Source organism: Solea senegalensis, linkage group LG14 (assembly GCF_019176455.1).
Source record: "Solea senegalensis isolate Sse05_10M linkage group LG14, IFAPA_SoseM_1, whole genome shotgun sequence".
Taxonomy (NCBI): domain Eukaryota; kingdom Metazoa; phylum Chordata; class Actinopteri; order Pleuronectiformes; family Soleidae; genus Solea; species Solea senegalensis.
Window position 1 is genome coordinate 18824590 of NC_058034.1, and position 11477 is coordinate 18836066.

General features: G+C 38.1%; 2 protein-coding genes across 4 annotated transcripts; both read left to right on the forward strand.

Moving 5' to 3' along the window:
* The first annotated feature begins 2796 nt into the window (after window positions 1-2796).
* Window positions 2797-5933, forward strand: glrx2 (glutaredoxin 2). 3 transcript variants are annotated; one of them, XM_044044187.1, is made up of 4 exons: window positions 2797-2888; window positions 4011-4077; window positions 4497-4673; window positions 5099-5933. In XM_044044187.1, exons 1-4 carry the CDS (start codon window positions 2812-2814, stop codon window positions 5261-5263), a joined length of 486 nt encoding a protein of 161 aa, XP_043900122.1. In that variant the 5' UTR covers window positions 2797-2811; the 3' UTR covers window positions 5264-5933. The 3 variants fall into 3 exon arrangements, with proteins under 3 accessions (XP_043900122.1, XP_043900123.1, XP_043900121.1); XM_044044188.1 differs by lacking the exon at window positions 2797-2888 and adding an exon at window positions 2895-3036; XM_044044186.1 differs by lacking the exon at window positions 2797-2888 and adding an exon at window positions 3052-3882.
* Window positions 5934-6185: 252 nt separating this feature from the next.
* uchl5 (ubiquitin carboxyl-terminal hydrolase L5) lies at window positions 6186-11477 on the forward strand. Its single transcript, XM_044044184.1, has 11 exons — window positions 6186-6408; window positions 6833-6896; window positions 6975-7080; window positions 7539-7664; window positions 8331-8392; window positions 8638-8768; window positions 9021-9084; window positions 9269-9371; window positions 9801-9914; window positions 10402-10500; window positions 11122-11477. Exons 1-11 carry the CDS (start codon window positions 6333-6335, stop codon window positions 11164-11166), a joined length of 990 nt encoding a protein of 329 aa, XP_043900119.1. The 5' UTR covers window positions 6186-6332; the 3' UTR covers window positions 11167-11477.

An 11477-nucleotide genomic window follows, 5' to 3' on the forward strand; every position in this document is an offset into this window, starting at 1 on the left:
TTTGCTTGTCCACACCATCGGTGGCAGGAGCCTCAATAGGTGTCGTGATGACATTGCTGTTACGTGGCATAATGGCCCCAAATAGAGCGATGGCATCGACCGACAATTTGTCAAAGAATCCCAGTTCCACGTGTCAGAATTTCCGTGCAGCTTGAAATGTTTTGTTTCACGCCTCATTACCGACCTGTTTTACATGACAAGGCTCTGCATTCATTTTCCCAACTGTCTGACTGGTATCTTCTTCAAAAAAGAAAAAAAAATGTCTTTGTAACTTTTAAGAGTTTCATTTGATCATCTCTGGACAAAAACATTGGAACATTTACATAAAAATGTTACATGGTGGTTATTCATGATGCTTAATTAGTCCCATAAAAGAGGATATGCTTCTTTTTCAAACTAGGATTTGATGAAATTCGTGAATTAAGCAACATTGTCTCATAAATATACAAACACAACTAAATTGTATTCATGTTTTTTTTGTTTTCACATCACTGGGGACAAGCTGGAGTTCACACAGCACAGAGGAGGGGATGACGTTGCAAGATTCCCACTGTTTGAGACCAGTTTGACACCAAATGTTGGAAGAATTGTTACAGTGTTATAGTTTTTTTTGAGGATATTGTGATGTGTTATGCTGTGTCTAGGGCTGCAACTGATTATTTTCTTAATCGATTCATCTGATGACTTTTTTCTCGAATAATCGAGTTCCTTGGTCTGTAAAATGTCAGAAGATGTTGAAAAATGCTGATCAGTGTTTACCAAAACTGGAAATTATGATCTTATCAGATGTCTTGTTTTGTCCACAAACCAAAATGATTTGGTTTTGATTGATTTCTTTCGAAATCTCGTTGCCAGTTTTCACTGCTGTGTTTTCTGTGCAATGACAATAAAAGGAAGTCTAAGTCTAAGTCTTATATGGAGCAAAGAACCCAGAAAGTATTCACATTTAAGAAGCTGTAGAATCAGAAAGCTTGTTTTAAATATGGAAAAAACCAATTAATCGAATATAAAAGTTGTTGACAATTAATTTAATAAGTAATTAATCTAATCAGCCCTAGTTACAACAGTGTGTTTTTATGAAAAAAAAAATATAACTTAGCCCTAACTTAAGGTACTTTGTGTGCTTAAACCACCTTAATTTATTTAAGAGCTACATGCAGTTTAAACTCTCTGATGTAAGTTCATCTGTTACATAACAGAGGATTTTTAGCAGACAAGGTAGCCAGCACTTTTTTTCTTCTTTTTTAACCATGGCAACCCTTTGAGCAGATAGTGGGAATCAGTGTTTACCCTGCCCCTTGATCAACTTTTCGTGAAGGTAAGATAACCCCAGTGCAGGTTGTGTCAGCTTATTTCCTTGGAAGAGAGATGATTCCGAGGTTGCACAGGGGAAGAAGTGATGGATGAAGCGTTCCTCCGGAAAGAAGCTCTTATCCTTTAATGTGAAGTTAAAGGTAGTACGCTGGAAAAAATCCAGGGCAGGAAGGCACAGAGTGTAGCCTTATGTTGAAGCTCCATCCAGGACTTGGGTTGTAGAGATCACCTGGACATGCACAATGATTTATCCACTCCTTGTCTGTTATCATATGTATTGTATTGCTGTGAGCAGGTATTTGAACCCCTGATGCGATTCTCCACTGTCTCACATAACATTTTTGGCTTTGTGTCAGCACATCACCCCCTCCAGGGCAAACCTTTATATCTTTGATGGTGTGAATCCATTCTGAGATGATGGATTTCTGCCTCAACTTTTAGGGGGAGAGAAGTATGTATTTGAAGTGAAAGCATTTCTGTTCTGCCTCATCAGAAATCTTTAGATTTGTGATTGATTCCTGAGCCTAAGCTGGGCTAATGTGGCAACGGGGAAACAGTAAATTGAGAACTAATGCATTTCATTTGAAGATGGAGGAGAAACAAAAGTCTGTGGAGGATAAAGGAAGAAATAATGTGAATTTGAAGCGACACTGATGCCTGTAAAGGGAGCAAGATGACAGACGAATATTATCTCCTCTCTCTGCTGGTGTTCCACTGGTGCACACTCAGCACCCAAGTTTGTAAAATTATAAAATCTGTCTCTCTCAACTGTATAAGTGAACGATTGTTGGCAAAATTAACAATATTTAATACAAATGATACATTTTATTTATTCCTACCTCTGTTTAGCATATAGCCAAACAAAAAAGTCTAATAAAATCTTATCACAACATTTCTGAAAGAGACATAGAACAGTTATCAATCATTCCCAGAGACTATACCCAAAGATGGGTCAAGGGAGATTGTTTTGGTCTTATACATACATATACTGTAAATACTTGTCTTGGAGAAACCTCAACATTTGCATTTCTCTCTGTGTCGTCTTGAATATCTTAAAACACCTATCAACCATAGGAAGTTAAGATTGACTATTATTATATTGTTATTGTCCCAGAGGAAAATGTGTCCTGGAGAGCACTTGAAATTGAAAAACAATAGATAAGGACACACACAGTGGGTGAGGACATTTCAGGAAAGTAGCTTCAAAGTAGCAACTTTAAATAGCTTCATGAGAGATAGGACTGTATGTCTAGGTTAGGGTTAGGCAATTATGACATGTCCTCACTGAGACAGCTGTGCACTTTGCTCTGCCCACACTAAGGTCACAGATTTAAATATTCAACAACTGTTGAATATTTAAATGTTTGAGTTCGGCTGAAGCAGAAAAACAACAGTTGGAAATGTTGACCCAGTACCTCGCAACTATATTTAAACACGGTGTAATATTATGCACACAGTTGCCCTTGTCATGATTTACAGTTATAGTGAATTGGTCACATGTACACGCGGTGTTTTGTCGACGTTACTGGTGGCTTGCCTAGTACGTCACACACTGCTTCCGGTGGTCACGTAAGGTAGGCTCCAGCCGTTTGTGCGGCTCACACCGCATGTTTCATCTGATCTAAGCCGACGGATCGATTACCTTTCGGCCGCTTGTTACATTACTGCAATGTTTTCTCGAGCAGGAAGTTTTCCGAGGACGGCGTGGAACTACTGCCGAAGGTCATTCCCGCTAGCTTGACTTTAAAAATAACTCGCTTGCCTGTTCATGACGAACAAACTACTGATGAACGTTGGGAAAACACAACAACTATTAAATAAATATCATATCTTATACAATGTTTAACATCATCGTTGGTGCCCAGAAGGTGGGAAAAGCACGTGTGCGAATACTGCCACATGTTAGCCGAGCTGTAATGATTGTGTAGTAACTTTGCCAAATCTATGTTCAATATATGTTAATGTGTCGCAGGCTATTGGCGATTATTTGTAATATCTAGGATTTTGTATCTTCCTTTGTTGATTTCGGCGTCATGTCACTCATCTCTAATGCAATATTTTTTTTATATGTCAACTTTTACGTTGCCATAGTTGTTCATTTCAGTGTCATGCTCGGTCACCCTGTACCAAATGTTTGTCGCTGTGCTGATGAAACGATTTCCTGGAGGTGGTTTAAATAGTTGCCGAATTGTAAATAAGTGCGTACGTTTTTGTTATGTATATAGCGCTACGATTTACGATGTCGTATTACCATTCATATGAGCGTTTCATCTATATGTTGACGAATAGTGTAAGGGGTTTGGTTTGTCCCTCGCGCACATCAACTCTGAGCCCTCTACTGACCGTGAAAGAGCATGTGTACTCCTAATCCTGGATTATTAAGAACAATAATCTCAATTTAAGACCTGGCGTTAGAAGGAGAAATACAACGACATTTATTACGTCGTGTTGAGCAGCGTGGACCATACCAATAGACATGTGTCTTTTCAGACTAGCAGTTCATGTTATTGTGATGCTAATTGTTAGCCTCAGCTTCGTCTCTTCCAATGATGTCTTTACGTTCATAAGGTCATTGCTCAATCCAGGACATGTTCAGAGCTAACTGCTGTGTAGTAGAGTGTGCTGTACAGTCATGTAACGATGCACCAAATGTTTTAACCACAGTGTGCTCCAATACTGTGATTTGCATCTTTCAGGATGGGGAATTTCACATCCTCCACTCCTGCAAGTCTGTCCAGCACAGCCTGTGTGCGGTACGTTCAGGTATGTAGAAGAGTGCAGATCTGTTAACTTGTAGTTAACATAGTGTCCTACAACCTGTTTTTAAACATCTGTGTCCGATTTGGCTTCCAAATCAAGAACAGAACAAGGTCAGTTTCAACGGATATGTCTACACAGTTGCCAGTGTTCGCTTGTCATCTTTTGTCAATTCATTCCAGCATTCGTTACCTACTGTACTGATCTGTAGGTGAATAGGATAGCATACTGAACAAAGAGGCATTTGTTGTTTATTATGTCTACAATTATCATGTGAAGAAGTGCTTTAAAACATTAGGATGAATGTATTGATTTCTGGTTTCAGCTTACGTGATGAAATGATATTAAACGTGTACATATTTTCACATGTAGTCTGTGTTGTACTGATGTTTACCTAAAGTCTTATTATGTTTCTGCTTTTTCAGGAAATTGTGTCACAGCATTGTGTTGTGATATTTTCTAAGACCACTTGTCCCTATTGCAAAATGGCCAAGAATGTGTTCAATGAAATCGGTGCAACCTACAAAGTGATTGAACTGGATGAACATGGTGATGCGGGGCGACTGCAAGATGCCTTGACTCAGATCACTGGTGCCAGAACGGTAAGAATCTCATGTCATATTTTGGGATTGGAATTTCAAGTAACAAAGCAATCCTCTAATTCAGCATCTAATAAAGAAATACTCAAAACAGGAATTTCTGTGAGTGTTGTTTGTTCTGGCAGCTCTACATTGAAGTTAAATTTAGGTGAACTCCTCTAGTGAGTTTATTATGGCCAGACACCAAGAATTTTGTCTTGAATCAAAATAGCTACATCTGTGTCAAGATAGACCAACTTACCAGCTACTTGGTATGTCTCATACAACAGATTCAGTTCCCAATATTTGAAAAACATGCTTGTGTCAACTACCACATGCCAACCAAACAGTAATGTGTGTGACATAACCTTACGATAATGAATCTATTTAAAAATAATTTACCCTACTTGCAGTCTAACAGAATATTATGCCGTGATTTGTATGTTCAGGTGCCGAGAGTCTTCATTAATGGAAACTGCATCGGCGGTGGCTCCGATACCAAACAGCTCCATCAGCAGGGAAAGTTGGTGCCCTTGATCGAAACGTGCGCGCCCTGCTGCGCTGCGTCCAGCTCTGAAGGCTCGGGCAGCGGACAGTTTGAGTCTGATAAATGACTAACCGTTTTTGTAGTATTTTACAATCACATATTTATTACATGTTTTCACAGTCTTACGCTACAAGTTGGACAATAGGCTACTTGAGTTTGATTGTGATTTATTTTTCAAAGTGCATTGGATATTTGATTTTTCCGTCCAGAGTTGTAAAGTACATTTGTTAAAGTTGCTGTCTTTTAAACAAAGGGTGTACATGCATATAAGTCAAAATACTTCTAATACATCTTTTCTGCATGGTTCTATTGAACAGTATTACACTCGTGGACACACATTACCTCTCGAAGCATCAAGCTTCATCAAACTGATCATGTTGCTGCAGAACTTTCTTTATGGCTTTATTTGTTTTATCTTTATTCTGTTGTCTTGATGCACACATTTTAATGTGACAAGCATATGAACATTCTTAAGGAACATTTGTTATTTGTTCATATGGTAAGGAAAGTATTGGCATGAAAAAATTCTCGTCAGCATCTTTCATATTAATGCCTTTGATGTTGATTTTTGATTTTATTTTATTTAAAATTAGGTTGGAAGTTGATTTTTTTTAACTTTGGAGATCATTGGAAAATCACTGGTGCTCATTTTATGAATATAAACATTAGCAAGCAATTATATGAGGTCACAAACAAACGTATTTAATGAATAAACTGAATCCATTTAGGTAAATTTCCATAAGTTTTCACTGTGCCTTTTTTCTTTGAGTGCTTCATTTGTTCACCCCTTTTACTTAGGAGGGCGGATATTGGCTTTATTTTAGAAAAGATAGTCATCATACGTCATCATGTAATATTTGGGGTTTGCATTGGCTTCAAATTGACATACTTATTTAAAAATCGTCTGCCGTCAATATTTGGAAGTCGTTGCTTGTAAAAAAACAAAATAAAAATATTAGTCTCCTAAATTCGGTGTGGGCTGTAACGTAAATCATGCGCACCTACCCACATTGCAGCAGTGACGACGTCACTTCACTGCTTCTTTAGTTAGCCTGTCTTCTCCGTGTGCAGCTAAGCTCGGTCCTTTGCATTTTGTTTATGTCCACAGTTGCGTGAATAAACTATTTTTTTTAACAATGGCTGGCAGCGCAGGAGAGTGGTGTCTGATGGAGAGTGACCCCGGGGTGTTCACAGAATTGATAAAAGGATTTGGTAAGTGGCTCATAGCTAAGGGCTAGCGTTCCCATTCAATTGAACGTGGCTATGCGACATCGCTTGCTAAATAGCTGCTGTGCAGCTAACGATACCAAATAAATTAGCGACTATTAATTTTCTCGTGCAGTCTAAATATATTAAAATTTTCATTGCATTTTCTTTTGCTACCCAAAATTAACATAAAAGCGGCCGCAAGCAATTGTGCAGTGCGTGTTAACCTGATTAGACAAGCTAACTAGCTAGCATTACTCAGCGTTCAAAACAACGGCGCGTGAAAGCAATCCGTCACTCATGAGTGGTGACACAATCATTGTCGTGAAACTGAGGCACTCTTGATTGTTCTCTAATAAATATGAAGCTTTCAATGCAACAGCGATGTAAACTGCGAATGAGTGTTTGATGCTTGACTTGTCATTGCCAGGCTGCAAAGGAGCCCAGGTTGAGGAGATCTGGAGTATGGAGCCAGAGAACTTTGACAACTTAAAGTATGTCCATACTTGCACCCTCGATTTCTTTCATGCCCTCACTGAGGAAAAGCCTTTTAATTCATCTTTCTGTTCCAGACCAGTTCACGGCTTGATTTTCCTGTTCAAGTGGCAGCCTGGTGAAGAGCCCGCTGGGTCTGTTGTCCAGGACTCAAGACTTGACCAAATCTTCTTTGCTAAACAAGTATGTCCACGTTTAGGCTTATTAAATATTGGGAAACATAGTCATTTTGCAGCTGCATTTTATGCCACCTTTTAAAAAGCACCATTATCAAGATTAGCATCATTTAAGTCAGTCAATATATATCATAGTTTGTCATAGTGAGTTGCTCCTGATCTTCAATTTAAAAGCTAAAATGATACAGTTAAGACTAAGGCAAATGTACTGTAGGTTTTGGCATGTGCATGACATTAAAAATGAAAAAGTCTGTTCTGTTTTTCGCTATGTATTGGTGCATTTGTATGCTTTCACACTGGCCAGAACAAAAGAGAAGCTTGAGTCCAATTACAAAATGTAATGAGCTGGAGAATGAAGCCCCATGCTTCTTAATGTAATGGGTTTGTGACATTAAGCCCCCCCCCCACAAAAGGATGCCAGGTTTTGCTCTGTTTGAGACGTTTTCTGTTTGTGTGTATTTTCAGGTCATTAACAACGCTTGTGCCACACAGGCAATTGTCAGCGTTCTGCTTAACTGTTCCCATTCTGACATGTTGCTTGGAGACACACTGACTGAGTTCAGAGAGTTTTCGCAGAGTTTCGACGCCGCTGTATGTTCATGGTATTTTCATATCGAGTCCAAAAAAGTGATGTTGGCTATGTATTTTTGATTCAGGAGTTGTGTTGTGTTAAACATGTTCATGTTAAGCATGGGTCTTCCTGTAAAAGTTCAGTGTCAGCCTTGTTAAAATTCAAATAAGTGATAAATTATTCATTGCTCTTTCTAAAAATAACATTTGTACTGCTTTCCCCTTCTGGAGGAGTAAGTCGTTACAAAACTCACGATTGCACTTCCCTCTTCCATTTATAACACAGACAGTTTTATCCTCTTACCCTTAAAAATCATGATGACTCAGTTGTCTGTCTGTCTGTCTGTCCCACAAGGTTTCGAAAGAACCAGGTTAAACTGATTTATGAGGCTCACTTTCTCTGGTTTCTTATATAGAAAAGTGTTTCCGCCGAGACATTATAGCTTTGTGATTTTAGAGACAGAAATATCATAAGAGGGAGAAACGAGCAAAAGGTGGAATTGTTGAACATATAATCTTATAGAAGCAAATTATTTATTTTAACTATTTTATTGTAACTTTAATTTTTGAGTAGTGGAAACACCATATGTATTTGAAAATATGTAATTAGTTGCATATACTACAGCATCTTTCAGGCCATTGGTCATACACTCAGTATTGTAATCATGCGTGTTCCATTCTCTTTAGATGAAAGGTCTGGCTCTCAGCAACTCTGAAGTGATCAGACAAGTTCACAACGGCTTTGCCAGGTATGCTCCTGTTCATATCAAATCCAGCTGCAGAGGTTTTGTTTGGTTGACTTCACATATTTACTTGGAAAAATTGACCAGCCCTTTTGACATGAATTCCCACTGGTTATGCTCCTGTTTTAAGAATTAAAGCAATTTTATGACTAAGGACAAAAAACGTACCCGTTTCACTGTGTTGTTTTAATTACCATTTGTCATATGTGTTAATTCCCATATCCATACTGTATCATTTTTGTTTGTTACAGACAGCAGATGTTTGAATTTGATGCAAAGTCATCAGCAAAGGACGAGGACGCCTTCCACTTTGTGAGCTATGTTCCTGTTAACGGCAGACTATACGAGCTGGACGGACTTCGAGAGGGGCCAATTGACCTGGGTAAGCAGAAAAATGTAATTTGTTGTTGTTTTCTTTTATTGCTTTGAGGATTTAGCACTTAAATTGGCAGTTTTATGTCTGAAGGCCTTCTGTGTAAGGCCCTGCTGTGCACAGCTGAATTTTTGGCTCGTTGGCTGTGGTAATTTTCCCCTTAAACTGCCCGTTTTTATGATGATGTACAGTGTGTGCTTGCAGTTCCGGTATACACAGACACCTGCAGTATTCTCTATTCCTATCCGTTTCCCAACAAAGGTGTTTGCAATCAAGATGATTGGATCAGCGCAGTTCGGCCAGTGATTGAGAAAAGAATACAAAAGTGAGTATCTTTCTACATGTTATAGAAATTCATTTTAATACTAGCTTTTCACCTTTTGGTAAAACACTAAGCCATAATGATTTGGACATTTATACTTTTATTTAATGTTTTTTTCCCCCCAGCCCTATCACTATGTGGATTTTCTTGGTGTATAATTGTCTTCTCATTTTGTTTTTCTCTTCAGGTACAGTGAAGGAGAGATCCGATTCAACCTAATGGCCATCGTGTCAGACAGAAAGATGATATACGAGAGGAAAATCGCAGAGCTCCAGACTCAGCTTACTGAGGTGAGTGAGTGGCAGCAGAAGAGCTGAATCCAGAGCAGACATTACAAAGAAAATAATGATTTATTTTTTTTGCTTTGTCATTTGTAGCTGTCATTTTTGGAAGTTAAAAAGAAAACCTTTTGTTTTTAGTTTTCTGTTGTTCAACACACATGACACATGATACATGCTTGTCATGAGATGCAGCTTTTAGAATGTGACAGGTACTTTGTTGCTAATGATGCCAAACAATATAATTTTTGGGTGTTATCACATATGTGCTCTGCTGCACCTGCATCCGGCCACACCCTATGGTGTTGTTCTAATGAATATATCATACCTTAAATACACATTATAATAATACAAATCTAGTTGCAGATTCTTTGTCTTTCCCCTCCATTCTCACAAGCATCCTATATACTTTTAAAATCCTTTTTTCCCTTCTGTTACCAGGATGAGCCAATGGACACAGACCAGAGCAGCACGTTCCTTAGTTCCATCCAGTCAGAGATCGCAAAGTACCAGCTACTTATTGAAGAGGAAAATCAGAAACTTAAACGATATAAAGTGAGTTTCTCCTTCACACTTAAGTTGTTCATGTTGTTCATATCGCATTTGTTTTGGTAGAAGTACATGCACAGTACTGCGCTAAAGTTTTAGCAGGTGTTTGGTATAATTTGTTAATCATATGCCTGACTTCAATCCTACAATCCGCAGCTTTGTTTGATGCTGTTTTGAAGGCAAAGGGTGGTCACACCAAATTTAGATTTTCCTTCTGTTTGCATTTTGGAAATTGATAAAATCAACTATTGGAAATCATGTTTGTGAACATGTTCTTACTTTCCAGCATTCCTTCTCAAGTGTTTGCTTCGAGAACAGTAAAAAAAAAAATTTTTTAATCAAAAATGACTTTCCATTAACATGGGGACATTATAGTGTATATGTAAAGGCAAGAATGATTTCAGTCACCTCTGAATGTACCTCATCCACAGAGGTTTTACTGCCACTTTATTCCTCTCCAGTTTTTTTCTTAAATTTATGTTGCTTCTTACAGATTGAAAACATTCGACGAAAGCACAACTACCTTCCTTTCATCATGGAGCTACTGAAGACGCTGGCAGAGTACCAGCAGTTAATACCCTTGGTGGAGAAGGTAATTTTGGCTTTTCACAACAATACCTCACTTCCATTCAGGGCTAGGATATAAAACAATAACAATATTTATCACAATGTATAATTACCATAAATGGCAATACAACAAAAGTCAAATTTATGTGTGCATGCATTTAGCATTGAAGTAAACACATAATTGCATTGATTGTTTTATCTTTATTGTTTTAAAGATTTCTTTTACTTTATCTCAGGCCCACAAATCAAACTGAAATCATTTGATTAATCACTGGTTTGAACATATATTTTTGTGACAACATATTTGGCCAAAGTGACCACATCACTACTATTGTGAATGTCTGGGAAGGTTTAAAAAGAAGTACTTTAACATTTTAAAATAAGGCTGGTTATTTATTTTTTTGGTCACAAAGAAAAAAATATTTATACATGGGGAAAAAGATTCAAGATGGTCAGAGAAAACTCAAACTTCCATATTCTGTCCACTAGAGGGCAGGCGTACTTTCTCACAAGCATAACATCCCATGCCTAGTTTATGAATATAATTTTTCCTTTTACACATCTGTAGTGTGTTAGACTCTTGTGTTTTCTGCTGATTTCTGTGTCGGGGTCACTGATAAAAATGTCTCTGGGTTTGTCCCACCAGGCAAAGGAGAAACAGAGCACCAAAAAAGCTCAGGAGGCCAAGTGAACATCAAAAAAAGCCCTTCAACAGAGAAGCCTCTAAATACACAATCACAGACACACAGTCACTCTTTCATCAGTGAGCCACATACAGATACTGTACATCATTTGTCATATGCATAATGACTGCGGATAGTCTGCAGCACTCCTTTACTGTGGCACCCTGTGAACCTCACAGACATGAAGAACTGTACTGCAGGTATAGCAGAGAGACTGTCACTCTCTTCATGTGTGTCCATCAAGCTCTATTGCATGATAGAAGGAAAGATGTGCGCAAATGTTCTGTCTTATTTTCATAATAAAATATTTAGATGTTAA

Excerpts from the sequence above, each read along its gene's own strand:
- glrx2 (XM_044044186.1), top strand. The coding sequence starts at position 3,791 with ATGTGTCTTTTCAGACTAGCAGTTCATGTTATTGTGATGCTAATTGTT. Across the intron at positions 3,883-4,010 it reads GATGTCTTTACGTTCATAAG|GATGGGGAATTTCACATCCT; the intron begins GTCATTGCTCAA and ends TGCATCTTTCAG. Across the intron at positions 4,674-5,098 it reads AGATCACTGGTGCCAGAACG|GTGCCGAGAGTCTTCATTAA; the intron begins GTAAGAATCTCA and ends TTGTATGTTCAG.
- uchl5 (XM_044044184.1), top strand. The coding sequence starts at position 6,333 with ATGGCTGGCAGCGCAGGAGAGTGGTGTCTGATGGAGAGTGACCCCGGG. Across the intron at positions 8,393-8,637 it reads GTTCACAACGGCTTTGCCAG|ACAGCAGATGTTTGAATTTG; the intron begins GTATGCTCCTGT and ends TGTTTGTTACAG. Across the intron at positions 9,085-9,268 it reads ATTGAGAAAAGAATACAAAA|GTACAGTGAAGGAGAGATCC; the intron begins GTGAGTATCTTT and ends TTTTCTCTTCAG.